The 13,669-nt window shown below is 51.5% G+C and overlaps 2 protein-coding genes across 2 annotated transcripts; one reads left to right on the top strand and one right to left on the bottom strand.

Moving 5' to 3' along the window:
* Positions 1-8,897: 8,897 nt before the first annotated feature.
* AAFC00_006185 (uncharacterized protein) lies at positions 8,898-11,209 on the bottom strand (the record flags this gene model as incomplete). Its single annotated transcript, XM_069346096.1, has 5 exons — positions 8,898-10,507; positions 10,559-10,835; positions 10,887-10,977; positions 11,029-11,074; positions 11,125-11,209. The coding sequence occupies 5 exons, from the start codon at positions 11,207-11,209 to the stop codon at positions 8,898-8,900; spliced, it is 2,109 nt and encodes a 702-aa protein (XP_069197310.1).
* Positions 11,210-12,297: 1,088 nt separating this feature from the next.
* AAFC00_006184 (uncharacterized protein) lies at positions 12,298-13,122 on the top strand (the record flags this gene model as incomplete). The annotated part of the gene is made up of 1 exon (XM_069346095.1): positions 12,298-13,122. The coding sequence occupies one exon, from the start codon at positions 12,298-12,300 to the stop codon at positions 13,120-13,122; it is 825 nt and encodes a 274-aa protein (XP_069197309.1).
* Between the last annotated feature and the right edge of the window lie 547 nt (positions 13,123-13,669).

Genomic DNA, 13,669 nt, shown 5'->3' with positions numbered 1-13,669 from the left:
GACGCCCAGCATGGCCAGCACCGAATGCACCCCAACCCCAGCTCCACCAGGAAGTATGGCACGCATCAAGCGCTTCTTCAAAGCCGTCTACAAAAAGACATTCACCCTCACGAGTGTCTTCTTCCTGTTCATCTTCAGCATGATCTTCATGGCCTGCATCTGGATCGCTCTGAGTCCGGCTGACAAGGTCCTGATCATTTGTTTCGAGGGCATCGGTCCCAAGACCGTTCTGCTGCACACGAGCACAGAGGTGGTCAGACCGGTTGCTACTCTGCATGTCGCTGCTGGAGCTCCTCTTCCTCTTGCTGCTGCGACCTTTACTTCTGGCACTGGAGCAAAGCATGCCAGAGCCGCGGAGCCCACCAGCCTGTCAACCATCCCAACTACCACGCCTCTGGACTTTTCTTCGGCGTCTCAGACTACCTCAGCAGCAGGAACTATGATGACGACTACCATCTACGCCAGCAAGACCCTGCACACGCGCCAGGTCGTCCTTGTTCCTCGCTCTCTTCCTTTCCCACCAACCCTCTCCGCCAATCCGGCTACTCCAGCCGCAGAGAACAAGACTCTGAAGGCCGTCTTCGCATCCGGCTTCGTTACTCCAGTCCATAAGCTCGGCGCCAGGAGCACCGCCCACCACTGGGCCTCCCTCTCTAGGGCCTCCCTCTCTAGGGCCTCCCTCTCTAGGGCCTCCCTCTCTGCAAACCCATCCTTCTCCGCTAGTTCAGTCACTCCAGCTACGTTGGGCGGAGGAAACAAGACGACTCTCAAAGGCGCCTTCGCAACTGGTTTCGTTACACCAATTCACAAGCTCAGCACTACGGAAATCGTCCCGCGCTCCCTTCCTTTCCCACCATCCCTCTCCGCCGATTCGGCTACTTTGCCTGCAGGAAGCAAGACGATTCTGAAGGCTGTCTTCGCAACTGGTTTCGTTACCAAGCTTCACAAGCCCAGCGCCAGGAGAGCCGTCCTCACCCCACGCTCCCTCCCATTTCCCCCAACCCTTTCCACTACTCCAACCTCTTCAGTTGCTGAACCTACAGAGAGCAAGACCTCAAAGGACGTCTTCGCCTCCGGCTTCGTCGCAGCAATCAACGATCTCAGCGCCAGGAGACGCCTGCGTCATGGCGATCGCGTGCCTACCTCCATGAGGCTTTACATCCATTCTGGTGCTGCTAGGGCGCATTGGGATGCGGCTCATCCTACCACCACTGCCTCTGTCTCTGCCTCTGTCTCCGTCTCTGCCTCTGGCTGCGCCTCCAACTCGACATCCACTTCCACCACCACATCTCACACAAGCTACAGCTTCTGGTCCGAAGTCCCAACCACGGACAATGTCCGCGCCGGACCCCTGATGCCCCACGGCATCGGCCCCAGAACAGTCACCAGACCCACAACATTCTCCGAAGCCTACGTCCCCATCACCGACGGTCCCGGCGACAAGTCGCGCAGCGATTACTTGAAGGGTCTTCGCCACTTGGCCAGTGCTACCTCAGAATCATCCGTCATGGCCAGTACTACCTCAGGAACTACTGTCACAGCCAGCTCAGCGGCTACGAAAGAGGCCAGGAACGCAGTGTTCAAAGCTGATACTGTCAAAATGGGGGTCAAGATCGCCAAGACTACCAAGACCACGTCGACGTCTACTGTTGTTGTCACTACGACCACGAGGACCACCGCTACTGTTTTGGCGGTTGTCACTGGGGTTTGATCTGCAACTTGATTGCTGAAACGTCCTCTTTGAGGGCATTAAGGGGGGGGGTTCGCAGGTGATCCTGGTTTTGTTGGTCGGGGAAGATTTGTAGGGCATGAGGATGGCGGTTGGGACATTCGTTTTATGATCTCGAAATGGGGATTGATAACCAAGGGGGGGAGGAGTTTATTCTTGTTGTTTTTAGTGAGACTCGGTTGTTTGACAGAGTCTTGTGTCTGGATAGTCATTCTCTCTTCATAGTCGTGTGTATACAATTGGGTCGTCGTGCTCTGCTCCACTTCATGATTTCCTGCCGGCTACAAAGCCAACAGCTAAACCGTAGACACAAGCCACAGCATACGGGAATTGGAAAAGGTGACGAGGCAATTGGTACAGTTCCTATACAATAATGTGCCTACATACTGTATATGTATAAATAAAATATCTTCTCCCATAATTCTCATATTTACGTGAAACGAAAAACACACAAACATGTACACGGCAAGCCAAGACCAAAAGCAATCGCTAGTAGACACGAATGAAACGAACCCCCACGCTTCTTCGCTTTTCGCCCATCTGTCTCTCCTACCATTCTCAATGCTCACTCCTCTCGCTCTCCAGCGTGTCCGCTCTGCTCCTTCGTCTGGCACTATACCTGAAGTAATCCGAAAAGCTCCGCTCTCTACCCCTCATACTCTCCCGCGTAGGCTGGGCATGTTGCGCCTGGCCGTTCGCTGCAGCTTGGCGATCATGCGCAGCAGAGGACGCACTGGGTATTTCCGACGTCGTCATTCTGAGCGGGAGGAATCCGTCGTCGTTGGCGCCATCGCTGCCGCCGCCGTCATACCTTCTGGCGCCGGACGAAGAAGAGCCCGAAGGACCACCGCCGTATGCGCCAGGATGGAGAAGAGCAAGATTGTCCCCTGCTGCGAATGAGCGCTGGGGACGCACGGAGCGGCGCGTCGTCCGCCGGCGCTCCATTGTGCGTGGGCGCGTGTGGATATCGACGCCGCGGCGCAGAGAGTCGGCTACGATTGCGCTAAGGGAGGAGGATAGCGGTGCTACTAGGGGTCCCGGGAGGATGTCTGCTATACTCCTTCGGCCGGGCGTGTTGTGCGGTTGCTGCGCCTCGCTCGAGTCTTGGTGTTGAGGAGGTCGCTGTGATGGAGAGCGAGGAGCGTAGGACCCGGCAGCGCGGACGGGCGTCTCTGGGGCGGGACTGGTGCGTTGGCGTGCTGGAGTTGACGGTCTTTCGATGGTGTTGGAGGACAGTGTGGCGGCTGTAGGTAAAACAGGAGCAGAAGTCGTGGCGTGCATTCTCGGTGGCTGCTGTGGTCTGCCGTCCTCTCCTGATGATGCTGGAAGTTGCTCTGCGGACTTGATGTGGATTGCAGATATGTTTGTCGGCACTCCTCCGGCGAAGGCTGGGTCCACAAACGAGGAAGGACCAACGAAGCTCCCGTGGTAAGACTCGGCGTCGTTGGATGTGATGACCACCGATGGAGTGTCTGATCTCACTACCTGCATTCGAGGCTTGCCGTCTTCGCGTGCTCGTATGTCCGACTGTTGTCCCGTTTCGTCCACAAGATTGATTGCGTCTCCGTTCTGCGAATCTTCCTCGCCTTCGTCGTCGTCTTTCTCAGTCTTCCTCCCGGATGTGATTAGCCATACACCAAAAAACGTGAGTGCACAGCCTGCAACAAATTTTATTGCGTCCTGAGTAGTCTGGCGCTCAAAGTCCCGGTATAGCACTGCACTACCGAGGATGACGGAAATCGTAAAGAGAACGAATTGGGTAGGAATGACTTGGGTGGAATCGAACCTCTGCAAAGCTCGGTTGATGTACTTGATCTGCATGATCGCAGTTCCAACAAGAATGGCGACCAAAAGGTAAGTGATGGGAAACGTGATGGCGCGCCACAACGTATTCGACAACAACGACGCCACGCCCTTTGTCGACAGAGCAGTATAGCCGCCGAAGAGGCCTACCAATCCCAAGTCCACAAGGATCGACTTTTCACCAAATTCAGTATTGCTACCGACCATCAAGACGATGATGAGGAAAATAGTAATGCCGAGGTACGTCTCGAACTCCCAAGTTGTGATCAGATCCCATATCTTGTCAGGGGCGAGTTTCGGATTGCTATCGCTGGCGCTGAACACGATAATGACGCAGCCTCCAATCGCGATGATGACTCCGAGTCCATCCCTGATCCTGAATCTCTCGTGTAACATCCATGGCGCAATCAAGCAGTTGACGACAAGAGCAACGACACCTAACGGCGAGACGATTGAGGCAGGAGCGAACCCGTAAGCAAGAAAGTTGCCGGCTTCGCCGACTGTCATGAGCGATATGCCCAACCACCATATTGGGGACTGCAAATACGATTTGGTGGACGCAGAAGACGACGAAGAAGAAGACGCAGAAGGCGATTTCTTACTCGGGCGTACGGTGGACTCCGAGTCGTGGGACATGGACGAAGTCCGACTATGCGTGGATGGCAACAGCGGATCCGTTTCGGAAGCCTCTCTCCCTGCTCTTTCCTCATTTGCGCCATTGAGAACGTCCAGGTTCTTGTGTGCTCTATCTTCGGCAATCTCGCTCTGATCAGACAGGTAGTTTGCCGCATCCTTCTTATCTTCCTCATCCTCTTGCCGTTCACGTTCTCTTGCTAGTCGAAGATGCGCATATCGTTGCGTGTTGAGCGCGAAAGAGATCAGGACGTTGCCAATAATGGCCGTGATGATGCCAATAAGAGAAGACCAGCCGCCGGATGGAGATGCATCCCCGTCTGCATTAACATAAACCGACGTGCCCTCCGTAACAACATTTCTACCCATGACCATAGCCATACTCAAAGTGTTGGCGCGCAAGCCGCCAACGCCGGCGTTGTGAGGCAAGTACATGGCGACGCGATGTTCCTTTCCTAATGCGGATAGAGTGGGAGAAAAAAGAAAGGCGTACTACCGTGACTTCATGTTCGTCGTTATCTCAGAAACACATATAGAGCAAAACACTCTGGTTCATGAGAAGTAAGTTCCTACAAGAAATAACCCGCCTACATCAAGCACCTTTGGAGATCCCTGCTCTATCTTCCTGCTCAAGCCATTTTACCTGCACGATGATGTTACCGAAACTCTAATTGCATCTCGGAGCCTGCAGGCCGCCGACCTCTGTCGCGGTAGCAAATCATCCCGGTCCGAGCTTGCCGATAATCATCTCAATCATTATTTCGCAGTTCAGAAGAGAAACCCCCGTGCGGACAAATCCATCTTCATGTGCGACAGTGGAAAGCGGTCTGTCCGAGTCTTCGAATTACATTGACAGACCAATGCACTCTTCTCGTATGAGGTTATGTCCTCACAGGACTGGCTGTTTGTCTACAAGGTGGAATGTTAAACGCGTATGTATACATAGGTTTGCCTGCTTCACCGGTGTTCATCTCGGGGGACACGCTGCCTTCGACGGCTTTAGGCAAACGCATTACCTTTGTAGACAAGACCGATGCTCGCTGCTCGACAATTAGGCCCCGTACACAACTGTCCTGACCTTTGTACTTGTAGGTGTTTACCGTGGCATGAAATGTGAGTCAGAAGGATCAAGCTAGCTCAGAATGCATACCCGCCCTCGAGCCGCCCTTCATGCGGTGTGGCGTCCCTGATGCCAAGACGTGGTTGCAGGCAACTACTTTCCATCACTCATGCTACATTATATCTGTCTCTGGTTATGTGGGTGGCCCATAATTCACTTACATACTTTAGTGTACAGCTCGATCAGTTTTCAGAGCAGATATTGTACTGGTTGCTACTCATAGAACTTTAGTTCCGATTTAACACATTGCATCGCTCTAATATACACTGTTTCACTTCCTTCCGTCTCGAATCGATGAACGTAACTCCACGACCTAGTGACTGTGTCATGAACGGGGGTATGGAAAAAGTACGAGACCAGCTCCATGAAGCATGCAAGGTGGCAGATACAGAGCGTGTGGCACATCTCATCAATGCTGGAGCCGACATCAACCGTATGGTGGGACCTCTGAATGAGCTCAACTACTGCCTGACAACAGCTGTAAATACCGGATCATTAGCTTTTGTCCAGTACCTGCTCGACAACGGAGCACTTCCGCAAAGTAGCGCGATAAAAGCCGCAGCGAAGAATGGAAATGTGCCGATCCTGGAACTCTTACTAAAACCGATCAAAGCTGAGATGGCCAAGGGCGGGCAAGAACTGCCTGGTTATAGGTGGCGTACCGCCATCACCGGTGCTCTGCGTGCCGCCCTACTCGAGGGTCGAGCGCAAACTGCAGAAGTAATGATGATCTTCAGATGGAGACTGACAAAGGAGGGAGGCCCGAATGATGATTTTGGAAAGACAATCAGACCAGGCTTTATCGCAGCGTTGGAACGTGATGATCAGGTCTCCATGGCTGCCTTCTTGGAATGGGGAGCGTTCGGACTTCCAGACTTGTTGCAGATCTTTGCGACTCATCGGAGGCTAGACCTGCTTGAAGAACATGTACGGAAATACAACACCGGAAAAAGAGCTCTGACAGATGTATTGCCAACTGTCGCCCGGACTGGAGCCTTGCGGACCCTACAATTTCTCCTTGGCCGAGGTGCCAATGACGACAACGGTCGGGCCTTGATCGCTGCAGCTCACAACTCTAGAGCAGCTATAGTTCAGAGACTTCTACAAGTTGGCGATTACCGCAAAGTCTCATTGTCCAACGCGATCTGTAAAGCTGCAGAGAAGGGCAACTCCCAGATATTCCTGATGCTTTTGGACTCCGGTGCGCACCCAAATGGTGCCCTAGAGCTCGCGGCGAGACACAACCATATCGACATAGTCAAAATTCTGCTACGATCGTGCCCCCATCAAGAAGAAGTCTCAAATGCTCTCATTGCAGCAACAATCGTCTGGGCACAACTTCAAAAGCAGGATAATGATGCTACACGTAGAATGGAATGTCAGTCAGTCAACGAAAAGCATCATCACATGCATGTGTCTCCAGTCATGATAATACTTTCGGAGGCGGGAGGCAATCTACCAGGCAGTCTTTACCTTCAGCTTCTGGAGCTCTTCATTGTATGCGGAGACGAAGAAGTCGTCGAATCCCTACTGATGGACTACGGCAAGTATACCATGATGAAAGGCATTCCGACTGAACGCCTACTGGCAATGGCCATTTTTCATCGAAGGCATAAGTCCACATCTCTGCTTATTGGTCTTCCCTTAATCGATTTATCAGACGTGTATGAAGATGACAATCTCGAAGTGGCCAGTATTAAGTCCATCTACTCGAAACGAGGCGTCAATATGAACGGTTTCCGTGTTGGATATCATCCTACGCCTTTACTGGCTGCAATACTAGCAGAGAACATGGAACTTGCCAATCTCTTGCTTAATCCATTCAATGTGGATGTAAACACGTATTGCGATTACCAACCTAGAGAAGGGACGCCAACTTTTCTCCCTAAAACTCCACTGCCGACGTACTTCGAAGAACTCAAATATAGCTTCGGAGAAGAGCCATTCCTGCACAATCCTCTTTCTGCAGCTGTACATCTCAAGAACATACCTCTGATCAGACTGCTCTGTGGTCACGGTGCTGACCCTTATCGCGCCCCATCTGTCTTGGAAAAGGCTGCGCAGAACGGCATCCTCCGCGAAATGATCTTTTGGGACCGGAAGGATGCTGCTCTACATGTTAATCAATGCGAGCAAGTAGGAGGCAGAACTATACTGCATCGGGCTGCCGCTTATGCAGATCTGGGCGACGGAGAGAACCACAGCGATAACATTGGAGATGCCGACCTCATCACAGAACTCATCAAACAGGGCGCGGACGTCAACGCTCGTGCCCAGGACGGTCAGACGCCTTTATCCGTTGCCGTTCAGGCCAAGTCCTTGAAGGCGGTCAAACAACTATGTTGGGCCGGCGCCGACCTAACCTCGACCGCCACTGGGTTTCTTGGCACCAAGGTGGGTTTTTCTGGAACGGTTCACGAGTACGCAATCTGGCTATCACAAGGTCACAATGATCCTCATAATGGAGGAGAAGAGGTGGTCGAAGAGGGAGGAGAGGACGCCACTAAGAGACACGCGATTGCGGCATTCTTGACACAATGGGAGAAGGCGGGAATACAAAGCATGAATGTCGATCAAATCAAAGAGAACTACGAGCGATGTCTGAGGGAAGAGAAAAAGGAGCGCAGTGCTTCGCTTGTGCAAGCGGAAGACGTGATCTCTGAGCTCGGTGATGACGAGAGCCTCTACCTAAGCGAAGACGAGGACGAGGACGAGAACATGGAGAAAGAGGGAAACGATGAAGCTGGCGACGAGAGCGACCGCATAGCAGCTCAAGGCCCAGCTCAGAACATGAGTGATGACAAGACCGATGACACCGACGACGAGAAAAGCGACGAGGACTGGGAACTGATCGACGAAATCTCGGAGCGAGCCTGATCTAGCTCATCCTACTTCTTCTAGTCTTCAACTACTTACCAATTGACGCGAAGCTATACCGGAAAATGCCTTACTCGAACCTACGCAACAAAATATCATACTGTTAATCTTTCCCTACAAATCAGGTATCTCGGGAGTTCTTTTCTTCATATCACCCTAGCATTAGCATTGACCGCATAGAGAGCTTTTCTGTATATATCAGTCATCTCACAGTATTAATCTCATGCAGCCCGTCTCTATCCATCAGCGGACACAGAGCTTTCACATACCGTACTTGATGTCATCAACGTGACGTGGACGATTAAGGTCATGCGTCGTCGCGTGGTCACTCGCTGGAGATTATTGAAGCCATGTGTCCACGGAGCTGTAAGTAGGGAGGAAGCAAGATGGTCTCGATTTCATCGCCTGCCTGCTCGGTGATCGACATGCCGATATATCTTTGGGGTGTCGTGCATTCATGTTATGTTGTATGTCAATTCAAGCGATCGTTCCGCCACCTGCAGAAGACAGGAAGGTGGGAAGAAATAGCACAGAGAATTCAGGACACTATTATATGTCGGATGATGCAAGAGTCTCAAAATTATACCAAAAAGAAGATAAAAGAGATGGAAAAGAAATTACCGAGTGTTTCAAGATCATATGCAGAGATGCAATGAAAAAAGACAGGGGAGAAAAGGCAGGCTTGACATCCATCCATCCATTCACCACCGCTGCCTCCTTTCCCCCTTTCACAACTCACTTCCTCTCCTCCAAAGGCGACGGCCCATCAAGTGCCAATAGCGCAAAATGCCCACCAACAACAGGTCTCGCGACAAAGGGACCGACGCCGAAATCCGCCGTGCGCACATCATACAGATCCGTCAACGCCCTATTGCTCGGCGTCTCGTTTATGAACCTCGCCACGTCCCCGATGAGCATCTCCTTTGTCTCTGGACCTGCCACTGCCGCGCAGAACATCTCCCAGTCGCTCTTGGTGTATGTGTGTCGAGTGTCCAGAGGGACGCCGTAGGCTAGATTCACGAGCGGGTAGAAGTCTGATTGCATTTGGTAGATTTCTGTCGGCACGATGTTGGTTTGCAGGAGGGCGTCGGCGTACAGGTTGTACAGCAGGCCGTAGGTTTCGTTTGCGCCGTAGTTGAGGGTCGTGTGCGGTGCGGAAGAAAAGTTTGATGATGAGGTCGATATCGCTAGGATTTGCCATTGCGTGATGTAGTCTAAGGCAATGCTGCTGTAGTTTGCTCCGTCTGAGTCGTGGCTCGTCATGTTGGCTATGGTCGCCATTGCTTGGATGCCGATTATGCCTTTGATGGCTAGGTCTGTCTGGTTGGCTAGAGAGCCAGCGAAGTCGTCGGTCGAGATTTGGTTCGAGGGGATTAGTGAGTCGTTGACGAGGAACGTCGTCCAGTCGGCGAGTGTGTCGTAGTGTTGTGTCAGATATGCAGTGTCTCCTGTTCTCTGGGCGTAGGCGAGAGTCATAATGACCATATTGCCGCTTTCTTCGAGCTGTTGCATCTCCGTACCGGCTTGTGTAGCATTGGGATAGAATCCGAGATCGTGCAGAGCGTAGTCTTCGCCGAATGACCCTGCTTCGGTATAGATGAAGATTGGATCCAGCAGGTTCCTCAATAGATCCGGATTGAGGTATAGAAAGATGGGCATGCTGGGAAAGATAACGTCCACAGTCTGAATATCACCATCGCTGGATATCTCCTTCAAGAAAAGGTAGTACGAGTCGTTCGTCCCAGCGAGCTGTGTTGCCGCGAAGGCTTGTCGTACAGAAAGGGATGTGATCACGTTGTAATCATCACCTCCGGCTGCAATAGAGTCTGATGTGATCTTGTCGTCCAGAGTAGATGCTACGTCTTGGGCGTCACTGAAGTCTCCATAGAAGAAGGACAGCATAGCAAGCTCATCGGAGAAAGTATCAGTCCATAGTGGCGATAGAACCTCAGGAGGATCGTCGCTTGACTTGAACTGAATCGCTTCTTCTTGTGCCAAGGCAATGGTAAAGAGCGTGCTTTGCCCGGCCGAGTCAACACTGCCATAGTCAATGCTGAAAGCAAAGACTGGGTAATCGTCGCTGATAGCTCGATAGTTGGTGTCTTCCGTATCATCAAGGGTTCCATTGGCAACGAAAGCTTCTCGGGCCACTGTATCGGGAGCACCACTCGAGTAAGTCATACCGTCTATCTCCTCGGTAGCATAAAGCCAAGATCCCCACTCAGCTTGGTCGTTGTTCTGCGTGAAGACCTGCTGGACCTGGCGCTGAAAGCGGTGGTATGCAACATCCCCTGTGAGTCCATAATCCCATGTGACAGCATTACTACGATCGCCTGAGGCCCATTCTGTTATATATCAGCGTATGCTCGTCATATGTAGATAAGGCACAACAATACCAGCTGATATATCGGTATACAACTGTACCTCATGTTCGCCACCATCTATGGAAAACACCTCAAGATCCATGTAGGTAGCAGCAATCGATTGTCTCAGAAGATCCGTCGGGGTAACTGGGGTCAGGAAGGTGACATTGAGCCCGACCGTGCCGTTGACAGACAAACCAAAGATCGATTTCGTCGAAGTGTACTCGAACGAGTTTTGATTCACAGTGTTCAAGGGCTCACTCGGTGCGCCTAGCCAGGTGTAGCTCTCACCGTCCACTCTGATGATACCCTATATGAATTAGGAATCTGATCGACGCCGACAGTAGCAAGATCTACTTACCGTCCAAGCCGTCACTTGATCGGTCCAGAATCTGATCCACTCGCCAGCTAGATAACCGCCATTACCGCCATCTGAGCCAACATTCAGCCAACTATCAGACTGATTAGTACTTTTTCGTAGACTAGAGACAAATCTGTTCTACCTGTTCAGATAAGGACTTGACACCGCAATGGGAATGGCTGGCGGTCCTGCCCATAGATTAGCATCAGTTGAGCAAGAAGGTGCGATGGCAGCCTACGAGCAGGTGAAAAGGACGACTGGGCCGTCACTGCAGGGACTGCAAATCCAGCGATCACGATAGGAAGCAAAGTTGTCAAAGACATGCTCAATCGAGTCTTATCAATGGGCGAATGAAGGACGCTTGAAAGAAGAAACACAAAAATTGAACAACTAAAGGCACTTTTCAATTCAAGCCTCCAACGGCACAGTATGATATATGCTCTACGAAAGGCAAGTACGGCATTCCAGAGGGGCCAATGGAGGTGTACACAGGTCAGCCTAATGTTGTCGATGATCATCTTGCTACATTACCTGCAGTAAGATAGGATCACTTGTGTACTGACTCGCCCATCCCCTGCATCTCACCTATATTTGCTGGGAATTAGGTGTTGTCCTATGAAAGTGACCAGCAGACTACCTCCGAGCCAATACGACCCACTGAAGCAAGGACAGTGGGGTATGTGACATTGTTGATGGAGACTGCAAGACATCCTTGGATCCACTGCCAAGTCAATGAGTAACTTCTAGTTTGTGTGAGAAGACTAGCATGACTAGCATGAATGGCCAGGTACACCTGATAGCAATTTGCCCGTGGACGAATAGACTACTGCAGGTCCGGATATTAAGCATTACAGATGACCAGATCAGGAGTCTGCTTAGATAGATCCAGTGGATACCAAGCTCGACCCCGCAGCAGACCGCGCAGGCGGAATTGTGTGGCGTTGAGAGACTGCGACATCAAGAGTAAGAGGTCTGTAGGATAGAGAAGAGCCCTTCCCATACTAGTGCAGGGCGCATGACCGAAAGGCAACAAGAATACTACTTTGCGCAAGAGTTCCTGCGTTCGAGGGATCGACAGCAGATGCGGTACAGATATAAATCATGTGGTGCGACATTGACCTGTGAGATGGCCGACATGCCAATATGCCCATCCTTTACGTTATATTATACGCTGCTGCATTCGATCGAATATTCACGAGTAACGAGAATCAACGGACGTCAAGAGACGTGGTCCCGCAAGACCGAAACGGGCAATATACCCTGGCCCAGCGTCTTGGCAGCGTCGGGGCGTTTTGGAAACCTGCAATATGTCGAGCACCTTATTATATTACTGTAACTTGCTCCAATTTGGCATCGGATCAGGTATCACTAGACATACGAGCGTCCTTCCAGGTCTTCTGCACTCGCGCAAATGACAACGAGAGATGAGCTAGACTACCCTGAACAGGATCGTGGGTTCCTGGAGTCCTTCCTGCCTAGTCAGAGAGTGCCACGTGGTTCGCGCGTGGACGCTAGCTTGCCATGGGTGACCTTGACATTTGCAACCTCACTAGACTCTGCGTTGTCAATTGCTCCCGGTGTACAGACTGCTCTGTCGGGCCCTCGGTCAAAAGCCATGACACACTACCTTCGCTCGAGACATGATGCGATACTTGTTGGAGTTGGCACTGCAATCGCTGATAATCCAAGCCTCAATTGCAGACTGACTGGTGTTGGCGGGTACGGGGGTGAGGATCTCGTCGGTCAACCAAGACCAATTGTCATTGATCCACAAGGACGGTGGCAATTAAATGAAAATACCAAGATCTTGAACCTTGCACGACAGGGACGTGGTAAAGCCCCGTGGGTCATCACGACGAGAGCACCCAGAACAGACGCAGTGAACCTATTACAGCAAGTCGGCGGTCAATTTGTTGTCATTGATTCGAACCAGCGAGGTGAGCCAACGGCCGATCTAGGCTGGCAAGATATACTCCAACACATTAGGAGTATGGGTGTCGAAAGCATCATGATTGAAGGTGGTGGCGGCGTCATTAACGCTCTTCTTTCACCAAATAATGCTGCACTTGTCAGTTCTGTTATTGTCACCATAGCGCCGACATGGCTAGGACAAGGCGGCGTGGTCGTTTCTCCTGCCCGTCCAGAGACTCGAAGCAAGCTACCTGTTGCAAGGCTGAAACAGACCGTCTGGCAGCAACTAGGGGATGATTGTGTTCTATGTGGTGCGATGGAGTAGACGCAAGTCGAGCATTCACGTGATATGGCAGACACTAGGAGACAAATGGTGCAGATGCATCAGAAATGCATTTTGTTAATCACTCAACCCTGACTTGATTGAGATATTAATCGTATATTGGCACAGATTGTTGTGAAGAGATGATGAACGACAGATGTGAGATACCTCGCGGACCGTGTCAACGTTCTCGTGGAGCGAAGGCTTCTTGGTGTGCACAGTTCTTCCTCCATTTGGGTGACTGAGGTGGGCGACGACGGAGCCGAACTTGTCAGCTCTTTCCCTTCTCCCAAAATTCGATGCTAATTGCATGTCGAGTCACAGTCTATCAAGATGGCATTGCCATATATTGATACCAGACACGCAGTCGATGCCAAAACTGGCCATCCATCCCACACGTTTTGCTCTCAGGAGCATAACAGCACAAATGTTGAGGCGCAGGCGCTCGCACTTTGCGTCTTTTGGACGACGATCTTAGGTCTTTTTCCTGTCAGCCTTCCTGAGTCTGCGGCCCAGAGTCGTCTACGACCAAGCTTCTTGTCATGTTATG

The sequence above is a fragment of the Neodothiora populina genome (assembly GCF_041146345.1).
Source record: "Neodothiora populina strain CPC 39397 chromosome Unknown canker_contig_7, whole genome shotgun sequence".
NCBI lineage: Eukaryota > Fungi > Ascomycota > Dothideomycetes > Dothideales > Dothioraceae > Neodothiora > Neodothiora populina.
This window is presented reverse-complemented; position numbering and strand designations above follow the sequence as displayed.